This window comes from Phyllobates terribilis, unplaced genomic scaffold, assembly GCF_046119375.1.
Source record: "Phyllobates terribilis strain yellow unplaced genomic scaffold, ASM4611937v1 Scaffold_11__3_contigs__length_659146591, whole genome shotgun sequence".
NCBI classification, from domain to species: Eukaryota; Metazoa; Chordata; class Amphibia; order Anura; family Dendrobatidae; genus Phyllobates; species Phyllobates terribilis.
Genome location: NW_027362771.1, coordinates 109,959,407 through 109,978,311, shown reverse-complemented (window position 1 = coordinate 109,978,311; position 18,905 = coordinate 109,959,407). Strand labels below are relative to the sequence as shown.

The 18,905-nt window shown below is 42.2% G+C and overlaps 1 protein-coding gene across 1 annotated transcript in view; it reads right to left on the bottom strand.

The window, feature by feature from the left end:
• The window catches only part of ANO4 (anoctamin 4), a 344,842-nt gene that overhangs the window by 300,759 nt on the left and 25,178 nt on the right, over positions 1–18,905 (bottom strand). Inside the window, exon 2 of the mRNA XM_073651462.1 lies at positions 6,924–7,004. Within this exon, the coding sequence (XP_073507563.1) occupies positions 6,924–7,004 (81 nt within the window). The remainder of the gene's footprint in view (positions 1–6,923; positions 7,005–18,905) is intronic.

Here is an 18,905-nt window from a genome sequence, read left to right as displayed (position 1 = left end):
AGCTTGGTCCTGGCATAATGCCTTGTGGGCTGCAGTACCTGTAATCAGCCACAAGATGCCACTGTCCTGGGTGCAGATGTTAGGTTGAGTCTGCTAGCAGTGTTACAGACAGTGATGGGGTTAATGCTGTGTGATGACAGTCCACAGAGGGTGGGCACATTAGGAAAATCTCTGCTTAGTTTCCAGAAGCAGGAAGTGATGAGTAGTAAGAGATAGGACAGTGAACTGTACGGGCAGCCTGACTATATGGTGGCTGCTAGGGTAGATGGGAGCTCCATACCCTCAGACAGTGGGACCACCAGAGTAAAAGTCTCCCTACGCAAGAGTCCTGTTAGCCGGCTGGAGAAACTCAACAGAGGTATTGGGGACCCGGGGCACTTCTAGTCTGCAGGAAGCAGAGGAAGATAAATAGGACTCCAGGCTACGACGTGGGGGAGATATTGGATCCGGAACACTGTTGGTATTGCAGAAGAGTCTCTTGGGCTAGAGATTAGAATCACAGAGATGCTTCACTTAAAGAGGGAACCTGGGCTGAAGATGTTGCCAGCGCCTGTGAGGGAGATAACCTGTCGGGCCTTATCCATTATATCTGCCTGTAAATACTGTACATATTCCTCTTCCCCAAGTAAAGTCCAAGTTATGGTTAAGAACTTTGTGTCCTCTGAATTTATTGCTGCCCTGGTCCCAGAAGAGAAATGCCTGGAGACAGCCGCGATCGGATGGTTTGAAGTAAGTGGAGAGCCCCACATACACAGCCACACATCAGAGGGAGGACACGAATTGTCTGTAGGGTGCCAGCGGAGCGGGGGCTGCAGCTCGCCCACGACTACCTCGCTGGGGCACCTTACAGCTTTACGCTGAATGGACTGTTTCAGTTGACTTGTTCATGCTCTTTAGAGTAGCAGTTTTGAACTGCGGGTCTAGCAAATATCCATACTCCAGTGTGAGCTTTTCTGATCCATTCTTCCATGCTCAGACAGAGAGAGAGAAAGAGTTTGTAAATAGTGCCTCATCATGGAGGAGGGGAGCAAAGTGGCTCACATTGGTGTACAGAATTAGGTGCTTCTCACAAAATTAGAATATCATCAAAAAGTTAATTTATTTCAGTTCTTCAGTACAAAAAGTGAAACGCATATATTATATAGAGTCATTACAAACAGAGTTATCTATTTCAAGTGTTTATTTCTGTTAATGTTGATGATTATGGCTTACAGCCAATGAAAACACAAAAGTCATTATCTCAGTACATTAGAATACTTTATAACACCAGCTTGAAAAATGTTTTAATGTTGGCCTACTGAAATGTATGTTCAGTAAATTCACTCAATACTTGGTCCGGGGCTCATTTAGCATAAATTACTGCATCAATACGTCGTGGCATGGAGGCGATCAGCCTGTGGCACTGCTGAGGTGTTATGGAAGCCCAGGTTGCTTTGATAGCAGCCTTCAGCTCGTCTGCATTGTTAGGTCTGGTGTCTCTCATCTTCCTCTTGACAATACCCCATAGATTCTCTTGGGGTTAAGGTCAGGTGAGTTTGCTGGTCAATCAAGCACAGTGATACTGTTGTTTTTAAACCAGGTACTGGTACTTTTGGCAGTGTGGACAGGTGCCAAGTCCAGCTGGAGAATGAAATTTCCATCTCCAAAAAGCTTGTTGGCAGAGAGAAGCATGAAGTGCTCTAAAATTTCCTGGTAGACGCCTGCGCTGACTTTGGTCTTGATAAAACACAATGGACCTACACCAGCAGATGACATGGCTCCCCAAACTATCACTGATTGTGGAAACTTGGATTGTGTGCCTCTCCACTCTTCCTCCAGACTCTGGGACCTTGATTTCCAAATGAAATGCAAAATTTACTTTCATCTGAAAACAATACCTTGGACCACTGAGCAACAGTCCAGGTCTTTTTCTCCTTGGTCCAGGTAAGACGCTTCTGGCGTTGTCTATTGGTCATGAGTGGCTTGACACAAGGAATGCGACAGTTGTAGCCCATGTCCTGGATATGTCTGTATGTATGTACAGTACAGACCAAAAGTTTGGACACACCTTCTCATTTAAAGATTTTTCTGTATTTTCATGACTATGAAAATTGTACATTCACACTGAAGGCATCAAAACTATGAATTAACACATGTGGAATTATATACTTAACAAAAAAGTGTGAAACAACTGAAAATATGTCTTATATTCTAGGTTCTTCAAAGTAGCCACCTTTTGCTTTGATGACTGCTTTGCACACTCTTGGCATTCTCTTGATGAGCTTCAAGATGTAGTCATCGGAAATGGCCTTCCAACAATCTTGAAGGAGTTCCCAGAGATGCTTAGCACTTGTTGGCCCTTTTGCCTTCACTCTGCGGTCCAGCTCACCCCAAACCATCTCAATTGGGTTCAGGTCTGGTGACTGTGGAGGCCAGGTAATCTGGCGTAGCACCCCATCACTCTCCATCTTGGTCAAATAGCCCTTACACAGCCTGGAGGTGTGTTTGGGGTCATTGTCCTGTTGAAAAATAAATGATGGTCCAACTAAACGCAATCCGGATGGAATAGCATGCCGCTGCAAGATGCTGTGGTAGCCACGCTGGTTCAGTATTCCTTCAATTTTGAATAAATCCCCAACAGTGTCACCAGCAAGGCACCCCCACACCATCACACCTCCTCCTCCATGCTTCACGGTGGGAACCAGGCATGTAGAGTCCATCCGTTCACCTTTTCTGCGTCGCACAAAGACACTGTTGTTGGAACCAAAGATCTCAAATTTGGACTCATCAGACCAAAGCACAGATTTACACTGGTCTAATGTCCATTCCTTGTGTTCTTTAGCCCAAACAAGTCTCTTCTGCTTATTGCCTGTCCTTAGCAGTGGTTTACTAGCAGCTATTTTAACATGAAGGCCTGCTGCACAAAGTCTCCTCTTAACAGTTGTTGTAGAGATGTGTCTGCTGGTAGAACTCTGTGTGGCATTGACCTGGTCTCTAATCTGAGCTGCTGTTAACCTGCGATTTCTGAGGCTGGTGACTCGGATAAACTTATCCTCAGAAGCAGAGGTGACTCTTGGTCTTCCTTTCCTGTGGCGGTCCTCATGTGAGGCAGTTTCTTTGTAGCGCTTGATGGTTTTTGCAACTGCACTTGGGGACACTTTCAAAGTTTGCCCAATTTTTCGGACTGACTGACCTTCATTTCTTAAAGTAATGATGGCCACTCGTTTTTCTTTACTTAGCTGCTTTTTTCTTGCCATAATACAAATTCTAACAGTCTATTCAGTAGGATTATCAGCTGCGTATCCACCTGACTTCTGTAGAACACAACTGATGGTCCCAACCCCATTTATAAGGCAAGAAATCCCACGTATTAAACCTGACAGGGCACACCTGTGAAGTGAAAACCATTTCCGGTGACTACCTTTTGAAGCTCATTAAGAGAATGCCAAGAGTGTGCAAAGCAGTCATCAAAGCAAAAGGTGGCTACTTTGAAGAACCTAGAATATAAGACATATTTTCAGCTGTTTCACACTTTTTGTGTTAAGTATATAATTCCACATGTGTTAATTCATAGTTCTGATGCCTTCAGTGTGAATGTACAATTTTCAAAGTCATGAAAATACAGAAAAATCTTTAAATGAGAAGGTGTGTCCAAACTTTTGGTCTGTACTGTATGTATGTGGTGGCTCTTGAAGCAATGACTGCAGCAGCAGTCCACTCCTTGTGAATCTCCCCCAAATTTTTGAATGGCCTTTTCTTTACAATCCTTTCAAGGCTGCGGTTATCCTGGTTGCTAGTGCACCTTTTTCTACCACACTTTTTCCTTCCACTCAACTTTCCATTAATATGTTTGGATACAGCACTCTGTGAACAGCCAGCTTCTTTAGCAATTGCCTTTTGTGGCTTACCCTCCTTGTGGAGTATGTCAATGACTGCCTTCTGGACATCTGTCAAGTCAGCAGTCTTCCCCATGATTATGGAGCCTACTGAAACAGACTAAGGGCTCTTTTTAACCGCTTCTGAAGCCTTTGCAGGTGTTTTTTGTAATTATTCTAATTTACTGAGATAATCACTTTTGTGTTTTGCCATAATCATCAACATTAACAGAAATAAACACTTGAAATAGATCACTCTGTTTGTAATGACTCTATATAATATTTGAGTTTCACTTTTTGTATTGAAGAACTAAAATAAATTAACTTTTTGATGATATTCTAATTTTGTGAGAAGCGCCTGTATTTGCTAGACCTACAGTTCAAAATAGCTACTCTAAAGTGCATGAACATGGCAGCTGAAACAGCACTTTTAGCATGAAGTCTGGGAGAAAACAAAGCAGGATAAGATATTGGAGCATATTACGAAGAATCATAATTTTGCAAAGATTAATCAATAACTAAATAATAAAAAAATGTTTAGTTGTTCTTTAAGTGTGCATTTCCATATGCCGTTAACAAGAATGTGCACTTCTAGGAAAGCTCATTTCCTAACTATCAGCCGATCGTGAAATAATTTTTAAGTTTGATATTCTTCATGCACAGAATGATCTTATGTAGAGATGAGTGAACCCGAACTTAAAAGTTCTGAGTTCGTACTGGACAGTTAGTGTCCGGCTCTAAACGCCGAACATGGACTTCTCCCGGAAGTCCGTTGCAAAGTTAGACTTCCAGGGGAAGTCCATTGCAGAGAGAGAGAAAGAGAATTTTTTTCCAGATCCAAAGTTTGGGTCTCCATTGTTTTCAATGGGATTCGGGTTCCCGTTCAAGTTCGGGTACAGTTCTGCTACCCGAACTGAACTTTGGACTAAAGTTTGGGTCGGGTACCAGAACCCAAATTTCCATGGGTCTACCCATCCCTAATCGAATGTAAGTCGGCCTGTGCAAACATGGAAGTGCTATGAAAAGACCACCAAGCAGCTTACATGTACCCAATCAACGATTATTTTATGGCTGCCATTGGCCAGTGTAAATGCACCCTGAGGGTGTTGAGTTTAAAGAACTCAGGAGTTTCTGTCTGAGTAATAAAAAGTAATTTTATCTCTATAAGTCGTGGTGTTTTTGAATTCTCAAGTGTCTACTATACTGTAGATGTACCACAGACCAAAAAACTACGGTGGCATTAGACCTGAAGATTTAATTTTTCTCAAATTTTGGATCCAATCTGAAATTGTGAAGGACATGGTGTAGTCTGTGTCAAACCTTCTCCTCACCACAATGTTGTTGTTTTTTTTTCATAGGAAACTTAACTGTATTAAGTTTATTGTGCTCGGCTTGAATAGAAGTCAATGACCTTACAGCATTGCTCAAATATAGTAGGGTGTGCACACGTAGCAATGTTACCGGGAACTGGCAACCTAAAGCCATCTGCTATAAGTATACACCATTATAAATGGCACATGGTAATTGGGGGCTAGTTACAGATTTTGCATAAGAGCTCGGAAGATTCCAATAACGCATGCAAAGAAGCAATAACTTTATGCAGAAGAGCAGCACTATCCCTTTGTTCTAGCGATCTTTCGGGGTATCAGCAAACAGGGCCCCCATCAATATTAATTCCAGACATCTTTAGAATATGTCAAAGATTGGGAAATTGTGCAGAGACTTTTTCAGATTTCATTTCAGCCGGCTCCTCATTTAGGGTGTTAGTGAATGTGGGATGGGGTAGTCATGGTAATGGGATCTGTTTTTTTAACTAATGCTTTACTTTACATTTAAAATGTAAAGGTCGAAGCAGGATAAAAGCAGCCAATTATACTTACAAGATTACCAAGTTGTTTCCAAAGTAAATCCCAGCATGAAGCAACTGCAGTGGGAAAAAAAAACAAAAAACAAAACAAAAAAACAATTCCCTAGCTAAGCAGTATATAGTGGAGAAAATTGCATATCATATTCTTTCCTTGTCATACTCTCAGAAACACCCAGATGGGTGGATGGAATATATACAGTATAAAATATGGGATCTAAAAGAGGACCTTTCACCTGTTTGAGCATGTTAAGATGTTAAGCTGGACACATCATTGAATAGTATTAATTAAATGGCTGTTTTATTTTTTAATTTTTTCTCTCCATTGTGGAGATGTTAGCCTGTAAAGTTTAGGTTGTAATTTATGATAAGCCTATTGTGCAATATAAAGTAGAGCTGAGAACAATTACAAACACCTCCAGCAGCTTTCATCTCATAGTACTGTGGAGATGGGGGTGGAAATACAGTAGAGCTGAGTGTGATTATAAACACTTTCAGCTTTAATCTCACTGCACGCATTGTGGGAGGAAGGAGAGTTAAGCTGAGTTTAGTCTCATTACAAATACCTCTGAAGCAGCTCTCCTCACATAGCACTGTTAGCTCTGCCTCTCCCGTCACACTTACTGCTGTGAGATTAAAGCTGAACGTGTTTATAATCACACTCATCTCTGCTCTATTCTATACAGTAGGTGCAAAGATCAGGGCTTAGAGCAGGTCTGTCTATAATTCCATCTCACAGGACATAAGCATGTTTTTCAGAGCTTCTGTGGGCATGTTCTTTTTTCCCCTGCTTACAATTGATCAACATCATGCATGGGGTAAAAGTACATGCCCCCAGAGACAAATCTCTGGAACACCCAGTTGACAAATCTCTGGGAATGCCCAGTTGAACTTCTCATCAATTGTAATGCAAACTTTACAAGCTAGTATCTTCACTATGTCAATGAGAAATTAAAAAATAAATATTAGTCAGCTCTGCAGCCACTATTTCATGATGGGGCCAGTTTAACATGCTAAAACTGGTGAAAGGTCCTCATTTATTCTTGTCTTTTATGGGACACAAATTTTCCACCATGATAAATAAACACACTTATTACTTTAGAACCTTATTTATTAGTCTCTTTACGTGTTGTTTCAAAATGTATTTGTGAGCATGTACTGATCATTTCTTCTTTTGTTTTGCTTTTTATGATATTGCTCCTTACCTATAGTGATCTGACTGACGCAGCTGTAGTAGCTCGTCCCACTTGACAGATTATTGTAGCTGCCACTATTAGGATCTGTCTCTGTAAAATAGGAAAAATATCATGAGAAACTGAAAGATAAAACTAGTAAAACGATTTTGCAATTTTGCCGTCTCTAGAGGGTCATTTGTTCAACAATAAACCATCACAAGTGTGCGCAGCCATAAATTTCACCTGCAGTACATGTCTAGCCAGAATGACTCACAACTGGCTGGTCAGTGCTTCTTTTCTGAAATAAACTGAGGATCTCAATGGATGTTAATAGGGTTCCTTTATGCTACACATATTCTTTATGGTCATATATTTTGTAATGTTTCCAGTACATATGGCATCATTTAAAGGTAAACCAACTGCATGCATGAATCAGACACAAAGATCTATGTTTTATTCCAATACACTGCAGCATTTCAGAGAAAAATATTGTTGAAAGCATGGATTGAAACAATGTGATAAATCCAAGATGTACGTCTTCTCCCCGCCTACTCAGCTAGACTAACAGATTTATACCTACTCACATGCTTTGAACTATTTTTCTCTGAAAAGGGGTTGGTACTGTGTTAGCCAGTTGAAAAAAGATTGCTTTCAGTGGGGAAAACAAGATAATCTTGTAGTTATGATACCTTTTAATGGCTAACAAAACTAAGATAAATGATGTTACAAGGCAAGCTTTCGGGACAACTTAGGTCTCTTCCTCATGCATGGTATAACAAAAATTCTGATCTAATCCCATTAAGGATTCACTCTCAAATGCATGGAGTAAGATTTGTGGTGAGGCGCACGGAGGCACCCAACACTTGACAGGCGGACCGGATTGCATGCACTTCAATAAATCAGGAGCGTTCGACTCCTACACGTTCCCTCTTCAAGACCGCCATGAAAATCCCTGGTCTTGATGAATTGGAGTCTTAGTCCAATTTCATGGTTTCCCTTTATTACACTAATGTGTTGCCAGAAACTTTAAAACAGCCATATATAAATTGGAATATATGGTTCTGTACTCAAATGCTGCAACGGTATCTTCACCTGTCGCAGAATAGATACATTCGAATTAAAGAAGCACTCCTCCCATCAAAGTTTTTATCCTCTTAATATATTGCAATCATCATATTATATTGCACTGTGTACTTACAATTGCTCATTTTGCCCTTCTAGCCAGCTAATTCTTCTGTTTTACATTAGGTCGATGACATGACGTTATTAAAAACTGACTAGCTGAATCCATCTAAACGCTAAGTAGAAGCATGAAGTCAATTTTCCCTGCATGACTCATGAGTCACTGCAAAAGTCCCTGGCGGGGTGGGGAGAGGGAGCAGCTGGGTCAGGAGTTGGAGAGGGAAATATTTTCTGCAGGGAAAAGAGACTTCCTGTTCCAACATAGAGCAGAAGAAATAGAAGGTATGGAAGGTATTTGATTCGACCTTCAATGGAATCACTGAGCGGGCTGTCGTTAATCAAAAACAAAGTATATCTTTCTTTCGGTTGTTTATCAAAGAGGGTAAAATGGAAAGAAGAGATATTTGAGGACTGTTTGCACAAAATCAGAAAGAGAAGTTAGAAAAGAGTAACATGTGGGAATCTGATCCTTACTGGAAAGATACCAGTTAGCTATTGTACAAACTGTGTTCGATATTCTCAATTTAAGAAAGATAAACCAGCCTTGATCACGATTATGAGTGAAGAATGGTATACCATGTTGCATTTGGAGAGTCCCTGTGTGCCCAAACATTGGAGCTCCCCCACAAGTGACCCCATTTTGGATACTAGACCCCCCAAGGCACCTATCTAGATTCATAGTGAGCACTTGGAACCCCAGGTGCTTCACAAATTGATTCATAAAAATGAAAAAGTGTTTTTTTTTTCACTTTTTCATTTTTACGAATCAATTTGTGAAGCACCTGGGGGTTCCAAGTGCTCACTATGCATCTAGATAGGTGCCTTGGGGGGTCTAGTTTCCAAAATGGGGTCACTTGTGGGGGAGATCCAATGTTTGGGCACACAGGGGCTCTCCAAATGCAACATGGCGTCCGCTAACAATTTGAGCCGATTTTCCATTCAATTCGTTAGCGGACACCATGTCGCGTTTGGAGAGCCCGTGATGTGCCTAAACAGTGGAGCTCCCCCACGAGTGTCCCCATTTTGGAAACTATACCCCTCAAGGATTTTATTAAGGTGTATAGTGAACATTTTGAACCCAGAGGTACGGCACAGAATTTGTTTACATTAGGTCATCATATTGAATAAGTTGTCATTATTCTTGAGCGCAAGTGCTCGCTACTTGAGTTTGCATCGGGTACTCAGGTATGCACCATGTACAGCGTGTGCTCGAGTGACATGCTCGAGTCCCTGCTCCGCATGTTTCACGGTTATTAGACACCCAAAAAAAACCATGCGGGGATCGCTCGTGCATGGCAGGCAATCCCCGTAAAGTTTTTTTGGCCGCGAAGCATATGGGGCAGAGACTCGAGCATGTCACTGAAATACCCACGATACTCAATGCATACCAGAGCACCCGATGCAAACTCAAGTAGCGAGCACTTGCGCTCAACACTAGTCGCCATATCGTCATCTTTTTTTCTTACTTTTGAAAAAAATCCCAACCCCAGCCCTAACCCTAGCACAACCCTAACCATAGCACAACCCTAGCCCTAGCACAACCCTAGCCCCAGCACAACCCTAGCCCCAGCACAACCTTAGCCCCAGCACAACCCTAGCCCCAAACCCAGCCCTAACCCTAGCCCAATCCTAACCCAAGAGTTTATTTTTGACGCCGTTCCTTGTGCGGTATAAGTGATTAGACGACTTTATTCTTCAGGTCGGTGTGATTACAGCAATGCCAGAATCATATGGGGTTTTTATGACTGACAGCTGTCACACACTAAAAGACGCATTTTTTGTAAAATCTAATTTTTGCATCGCCATATTTTGAGAGCTATAATTTTTCCAGATTTTGGCAGACAGTCATGTGACGGCTCGTTTTTTGCGGGATGACTTGACGTTGTTATTGATGCCATTTTCAGGCACGTGACATTTTTTGATCGCTTTCTATTCCGATTTTTGGGAGGCAGAATAAACAAAAACCAACAATTCAGGAATTTTTTTATTTTTTTTATTCTGTTCCGCGTGTGGTAAAATTGATGAGGTAGCTTTATTCTTCGGGTCAGTACGTTTACAGCGGTACCACATTTGTATAATTTTTCTATGTTTTGGCGCTTATACACAATAAAAGCTATTTTATAGAAAAAAAATTTTTTTAGCATCGCTTTATTCTGAGAGCTATAACTTTTTTATTTTTCAGCTGATGGAGCTGTATGGCAGCTTGTTTTTTGCGGGACGAGATGTCGTTTTCAGCGGTACCATTTTTATTTATATGCGTCTTTTTGATCGCGTGTTATTCCACTTTTTGTTTGGCGGTATGGTGATAAAGCATTGTTTTTTTTTTTGTTTTTTTTACCGTGTTCACTGAAGGGGTTAACTAGTGGGACGGTTTTATAGGTCAGGTTGTTCCGAATGCGGCGATACCAAATATGTGTACTTTTATTGTTTTTTTTTATTTTTTTTTATAATAATATTTATTGATGGGTACATTATATTTTTATTTTTGGTGGATTATTTTTTTTATTTTTTTTTTATATGTATATTTTTTTTCCCACTTTCAGACAGTTTATACACTTTATTACTTTGTCCCACTCCGGGACTTTCACTTTTTTTTCTCTGATCGCCTGCATGGCATAGGAATGGAGCACCATCCCTATGCCATGCAGGCTGTCAGCGGTGCACAGTGTGAAGATTGTTTGGAGATGCACTGCGCATGTCCAAACAATCTTCCTGCTGTCTGGTGACCCGGATGTTGTCATGACGACATCGGGTCGTCATGGCAACACCCGGGAAGCCTTTGCAGACTGCGCTGGAAGCCGGAAGAGGAGGTGAGTATCGGCGATCACCTCCCCTTGCCCCCGCAATGCCGCGATCGACTTCGATCGACTTCTATCACAGCATCGCAGGGGTTAATGTGCTGGGAGAGGTGCAGGACCGCTCCCTGCACATAGTACCGGGTGTCAGCTGTGACAATCAGCTGACACCCGGCGGCGATCGCGCTCGCACAGCCTGTGTGCGCGCGCACGATCGCGATGACGTACTAATACGGGTCTGGCTCTTAAGTCCCAGGGCACAGACGCGTATTAGTACGTCAGATGTTATTAAGGGGTTAATTGGGGGTGGGGAGAAGACATGACATAATGAATTAGGGGTGGTGGGGTGAGAGACATGACATTTGTTACACATCAATGTCCCAGGCATACCGGGCTCAGTTTCCTTCATCATTTATGTTGACCTATTTAAGGCCCATTTAGACACACCTGTGTGTTGGGATTAGCACTCTAGTCCTATGTTTGACGTGCTCCACCCATCATCTGTGCTTTTTTTGTTTTTGCTGGCATTCAACTCTGCCGGGTTCCTCTTCATCCATGCTGCTGCTCTTGAGATTCCTGTGTGTGCCAATTCCTCACTGCCCACATGCCTTGCTGCTTGCTACACCAACACCCGCAGTTCATATGGTCACTCGGACCTAAGGCTTAGAGAATCCACCCTACCTGGTGAGCCTAACAAAATTCCAAGTGGTCCAAAATAAATAAAAAAGCGGTCTATAGGGCACTAAAAGAATGAACACTAGAGGTGAAAAAATTTTTAGGGCTAAAAAATAACATTTAATGAGTCCTTTCCACAACGCGTAATCATCTCTTAAGGTCATTTCCTTCTCCTTTCTAATCAAATTATTATTGCTCTGTTTTAAATGTGTTGGTTTTTTTTATGATGCAGTTTTGAAGAACTGTTTTTTAACATGTATTATTTCATTCTATATCTCACTTAATATGTTTTGATTTTTTGTATTTATGTGTAGGTGATTTTTATGAAATTGATGTAGGCACTACCGATGTATTTTTGTATAACTGTTTACCAACATGTATTGCCATATTCTATACCTTATCCAATGTGTTTTTGATACTTTGTATTCATGTGAAGGTGGCTTATGTGAAACCAATGTGGACACTTCGCACCAGCACATGAAGGGTTTCCTTTGTTTGGACCCAGGTTAACTAATTAGTATCAACCAATCACTGTGAATCTTTGTCTATATATATCTTATGTTTGTGCTCATACCCTCGTTCCACCTGAGGAAGATAGTTCACTATCGAAACGCATTGTGGAAAGGGCTCATTAAATTTATTTTTTAGCCCTAAAATTTTTTTCACTTCTAGTGTTCATTCTTTTAGTGCCCTATAGACCGCTTTTTTATTTATTTTGGACCACTTTCAGTCACCCTTTGGGGGTTAGCAGCAGGAGCAGCTTTTAGTTAATCACTCTTAAATCCCCCCACTATAAAATTCCCCTTTGGCTGCTCAACTCAGGACCTGCGGTTGGGGGCTGCACTCTCCTAACTTTCAGGACCTGTGGTGATGCACATCTGATCCTGAGTCACGTGATCTGTGGGCGGACACGTGGCCTGCAACTTTGGAACCTGGAAGCGGTGAGCACGAGCTGCGGTCTGCAGCACACGGCACGTGGTGTGCCAAGCTACCTGTACCTTGCGGTGAGACGTGCCTGCTCCTTCCATCCTCACACTAACACCGGAGTTGTGCAGGGGTGCACAACTCCACTAGGTGAGTGGCCTTTTGGCTGTTTCCGTCACATCTACCTATCAGGTCCTTCACATAGCGCGCTTTTTCTCCCTTTCTCTTCCATACTCTGACGCTGACCGGCGTGGGATTATTCCTGTTAAGCAGCTGCTGTGTGACGTCCCTGCATCTCTTAACAATTCTCAATCTGATGAACTTCGTCCAGATCCGCTAAGTGTAAATTGGTATTTAACTATGGAACTTTTATTTTCATTAATCTATTGGACTTTCTGAGTATTATTCACACAAGAACTTTATGCTGTTACATTTTTAAAACGGAAGAGGGAATTTTGGAAGAAGAAAAAGAGAAAAGAAAAAGAAAAAAAAAATTTTTTTGAAAAAGATTTTTTGAAAGAAATGATTTTTTTTTATTTTCAAATTTTTTTTTTATTATTTTTATTTTTTTTGCTTTGCATTTTTTGTGCACTAGCACTATACATCTCATTGTGTCACACAATTTAAAAGTACCCTAATTACTTTTATTATATCATCGTACAGAACATTGGGCTCTCTAAGACCCTTTAATTATAAATACCACAATTTTATCAAACTATATGGTTTAAAATCGCAGATTAATATGGAATTTTTTAATACTAATCGGGAATGTCATAGAGAACTCCTTATTTCTGAAATTTTGGGTTTCTCAAGCAATAATTCATCATTGAATGTTAATATTAATTTTCAACCCCTAAATGAGACAGATAAGCAACAAATGTTAAAATGTTTCTCAGATTATGAAAACAAGAGCAAGATTGAGATTACAAATCATGTGGACACCCTTTTTATAAGACGTTATATAGCTGAAAATATTGTACCCAGACGTCTGAGGTTATCACAAAAATCCTCTTTTCCACAAAACCTAGCATTTACCAAAGAATGGGATGACCATTCGCTGAATTGTTCCTTTGGTGTGGTGAATCTTCTCATCACCAAGAGAACTCTTCTAGCGCAACAGGCCCTAGAGGAACTTAAATCTCTCAGAAGGAAGCTTGATTCATTTGTTCCCTTTGTAGAGTTTAATGAGAAGGATGCAAATCTCAAAATCAGACTAATTAACTTTGAAGAGGAGATTATAAGGAAAAAAGCAGCAAAATTACTATGGGATAGGAAGGACATATGTGCAATAGATGCAATTGCTGGTTCCTCTGTTCCATCCCGACAGGAACCAGCTAATATCACTGAGGGATCGAAATCTGATCCGCTGACAAAAAGAGAAGTTTGTCTTTAAAATTTCTTAAATCTATTAAACAAAAGAATTTTTATGAACAGCACAAGAAAACTTTACCAACTGTTTCTACAAAAAACAGGGGTGCACAACTCCACTAGGTGAGTGGCTTTTTGGCTGTTTCCGTCACATCTACCTATCAGATTCTTCACATAGCGCGCTTTTTCTCCCTTTCTCTTCCTAACAGAATTCCAAACATGCAACAGTCACAACACTGTTGCAGTGGGATGGGGACAATCTGCCTGGACTGGTAATGCAAATTGCTATAAGTCTACAGGATCTTGTCCAGGCAGTTCAGGATCTCTCAACCCATGTGGGCGTACTTTTCTCAGACTCCTGCAGATTCACAACCAGCTTTTCAACACCAGCCACAGCATAACACTTACTTGGGACATTCTGCCTGGGGAACTTCTTGACATTTGCCCACTCCTGCCCGTTTTGATGGAGACTGTAAGGCCTGCTGGGGCTTTGTGAACCAATGCACTGTACACTTTGAGTTATATGCCCAGCAATTTTTTTTTTAACCAGTCCAAAGTGGCCTACATTTTTCCTTTGCTGTCTGGGGATGCTTTGGCATGAACTGTGCCATTGTAGGAGCAGGATGATGCTATGATGCATTGCTAACCATCCTTACTGTCTGTCTTCTGTAAATAGTTTGATGAACCCGGTCATGTCCACTTTACCGCTGATTTCATACTGCGGCTCAGACAAGGGACTAGCTCTGTCGTACATTTTTCTATCTAGCTTTGCACCCTATCTGAGGAATTGAGATGGAACATGCTCTCCTGGCTGTTTTCTATGCTGGTTTATCCAGTCGAATTAAAGATTAACTTGCTGGTAGAGATTTGCCGTCTTCCCTAGATTGCTTAATTTCCCTTGCCACCTGAGTGGATTTGTATTTTAAAGAATGGTTCCAGTGTCTCACATCCACGTCTTCAAAATCTCCTCTCAGAATGACTGAACCATAACCCATGGAGATCAGCTGGAACAGATTATCTCCAATTGAAAGATCCCGTCACCTTACTGGTAGACTCTTAGTATGTTGGTGAAATGTATCATTATCACGCAATTTGTTCCAAACTGAAAGTCAAACGGGCAGAACTTCAGACCCTAGGAGATGAAGGCTGTATCGCCCTAGGATTAACTCTTTCATCCACTAACGATAACGATGAGCTGGTTGATGTGGTTTCTCTTTTCTTGGGAAATCTTCTTCATGGCTACTCCTTGATTCAAAACAGTGACCTTTCACTTGGGAATCAACATAATTACACACTGAGCTATTAGGTAATGTGAGAACATGTTTTTTTTGTAGTAAGCAGGAAGAAAAAGATTTTTCCACCACCAATAGCAAAACAGTAACAATGCAGTTACATGACAAAAATCTGCATAACTACTCGTGCTAAATATGATTAGAAGCACAGCCCAAACATCAATCTTTGGGTGTAAGCAGGGAGACAAACTTCCCCCAAACACCCTTCTATACCAACTCACTGAAAGCATTTTTTACAAAGAGAAAAAAAGAGTCATCATGGCTAGAAAATGATACATGTTTTATTAGAAATATATTCATTAAAAAGAAAAACCCAATACATCAAGTTAAAGTGCAAGGTGACTAATGACAAAAACAGACCAGACCGTCCACAGCCCACAACGTAAAGTGCTGCATGCTCCTTAGTTTGTGCAAAGTTGCAAAGAGTAGCACCTGAAATACCATAAAGGTAAGACAATAAGCTTATAACCCCGGTCACCAAATATCGGATAATCAAATACTTGCTGTTGAAGTCAAGATATCAGAAAGAAATATATGATACATCTGTGACCCCAAGAGTTTGTTGAGGGTAGCAGGCTGGGGGCAGGCTGGCCCGACAAAGATCACAATAACTTGCCCGTGGTACAGTGGCAAGACAGACCAGACTATCCACAGCCCGCAGTATAAAGTGCTGCGTGCTCATTTAAGTTATGCAAAGTTGCAAAATAGTAGCACCTAAAATACCATAAAGGTAAGATCATGCACTCATACCCCTGATCACTGGGTAACAGATAATCAGATAGTTCCTGCTGAGGTCAGCATGTCAAAAAAATACACCTGTGACTCTGAAGGCTTTTTAAGCTTTGGTAGTCTTACCAGTACTTGCAGGCTGGGAATAGGCTGGTCAGGCAAAGGTCACAGTAGCATTCCCCGTGGCATACCCCGACGCACGTTTTGCGGCGTCTAAGGCCGCTTCCTCAAGGGGCAGTGCATGTGCTAAATAGTTGTAAGTCAAATTTATATATGAGATAGCCAAGATGATTTTCTATAAAATGATGATAATCTCACATTCAAAGCAGTACAGTATTGGATGGTGAGATATGGAGTTTGCAAGTCAGAAGTTCAAAACATTGTTACCCTTTTGCTTATGATGGTATGTTTAGTGATGTGTGTTATTAATTGTAGTGTAGTGTGTTATTAATTGTAGAGTATTAACTACCAGCACTAGGTAGTTAATAGGGAGAGACAAAGTTAATGTTTGGGACTTGCCCCGAGTGGGAGAGGAAAAAAGTGAAGGTACAGAGGGAGTTTCCTCTCAGAAGTCAGATAAGGCTTAGTGTGCAGCAGAAGCAGACCTATGATTTAACAATTGAGTAGAGCTGCATGAAGTGGGTGTCCCTGAAGTGAGAGGAAACAGACAATGGACAGCGTCACCCAGAGTAGAGACAGAGAAAACTGATAGAACGAGTGAGTGATTCACCAGATATGGAATCTGAGGCAGGAGGCCTACCTGGATGGTCCCAAGTTCACAAACCAAGGAGGTAACGGGATGAATCAGAGCAGGGAACACGAGACTAAGAGTGCCCCGTGTGGTAGTTCGAAGATGTCAGCAAGCAGAGAAGCTGAGTAATGGCCATAGTGGCATAAGTAGCTCCCCAAAGGGGAAGAGGACGCGGAACCATGGGTTGAGAAATAGGACTCTTGCTTACTGGACTGTAGTGCCATTATTGAGGACAAGGGTAGCTCCCAAAGCATTGTGCTGGGTTGTGGTGAAGGCAGAGGAACTAACTGAGGCAGAACTGAGTGAGTTTAGGAATGAAAGAAAGAATGTGTATGAAGGTGTTCTTTGTGTTAAGAGAAATGTCCATGAAGATTTGCACCCACCATTCACTGTATATACTCTTCCCTACATTATTGTTTAGTAAAAGACAGTTTATTTTTGAAGTCACTGACATCATGCAGTCTGCAAGGCCGTAGCGACCCCCCCATGACAAAAGCCCACACACCCAGCCAGGACCCCCATTTTCCTGTAGCGTGCAGGGGTGTAGAACATGAGTATCTCGCCCATGGCTACCACCCTGCATGTTAAAAGACTACATGACATTATAATGAATTGGAGGGGGTGGGAGAGTGGACATAAAGGTATAATGAATTGAGGATAGAGGTGGGGGAGAGGACAGAGCATGAATTGGGGGGCAAAAAAAAGAAGCATGGACCACACCTCCAAAAATCATACATTTGATCTAATGCCTCTCGGCAAAAATATATATAACTGAACATGAGGTTCTTAGTTTAACATTCTGATCAGACTGTATGAAGCCCAACGCCTTCCTGAAGTAGTTAAAGAAAGTGTTCCCGTAGTTAAACCTCTCTGAACTGTTGGTAGGCCAAGCTAAGGGGTTAGCTTCAGTGGTCCAGTCAGTAGAGTAGAGGGGGAACTTAGTGCCCTGATCAAGCCTTGAGTGTTGTAGAGCTTGTTCCTGGCATAATTCCTTGTGGGCAGCAGTACCTGTAACCAGCCACAAGATGCCACTGTCACGGGTGCAGATGTCAGGTTGAGTCTGCTAGAAGTGTTACAGACAGTGATGGGGTTAATGCTGTGTGATGGCAGCCCACAGAAGGTGGGCACTTTAGGAAAATCCCTGCTTAGTTTCCAGAAGCAGGAAGTGATGAGTAGTAAGAGATAGGACAGTGAACTGTACGGGCAGCCTGACTATATGGTGGCTGCTAGGGTAAACGGGAGCTCCATACCCTCAGACAGTGGGATCACCAGTGTAAAAGTCTCCCTACGCAAGAGTCCTGTTAGCCGGCCGGAGAAACTCAACACAGGTATTGAGGACCCGGGGCACTTCTAGTCTGCAGGAAGCAGAAGAAGATAAATAGGACACCAGGCTAAGACGTGGGGGAGATATTGGAAAACTGTTGGTATTGCAGAAGAGTCTCTTGGGCTAGAGATTAGAGTCTCAGAGTTGCTTCACTTAAAGAGGGAACCAGGGCTGAAGATGTTGCCAGCGCCTGTGAGGGAGATAATAACCTGTCGGGCCTTATCCATTATATCTGCCTGTAAATACTGTACATATTCCTCTTCCCCAAGTAAAGTCCAAGTTATGGTTAAGAACCTCGTGTCCTCTGAATTTATTGCTGCCCTGGTGCCAGAAGAGAAATGCCTGGAGACAGCCGCGATCGGATGGTTTGAAGAAAGTGGAGAGCCCCACATACACAGCCACACATCAGAGGGAGGACACGAATTGTCTGTAGGGTGCCAGAGCGAGAGGGGGCTACAGTTCGCCCACGACTACCTCGCTGGGGCACCTTACAATATTATGCTTGGAAGCAGGAGGAGCTCCACACGTCAGGTAAACCCCACATGCACACACAGGTTCTGATCCCTGACCTGAAGGGGGAGCTCTACATGCTATTTTGGGGAACTGCCTTTTCCGTCTGGGGGGAGGAATTAGTCAGTGAGTGTGAGAGGGAAGGGAGAGGGGGAGAAAGCAGCAGAGGGAGAAGGAGAAAGTTCTGGGGAGCAGAGCAAGTGAACAGCTCACCCCAGGCAGCGGAGCTGAGGACGCCAGAGTCCTGGGTTGTATGGGCATTGCATGTCCCAGCAACCGAATCTGGGGGACAGGAGACTACAAGTATAACTAGAGCCCGGAGCTGCACCCAAGACGACAGTACCCGTTATAGGTTCGCACCGCCTGCTAGTACGGAGCTTAGGGCAGGAGTGAAGAAAAGAGACCGCATGATAGCTCACAGGCAGCGGGGCCTGCAACGGAGAAGTGCAGCAGGCAGGCCTC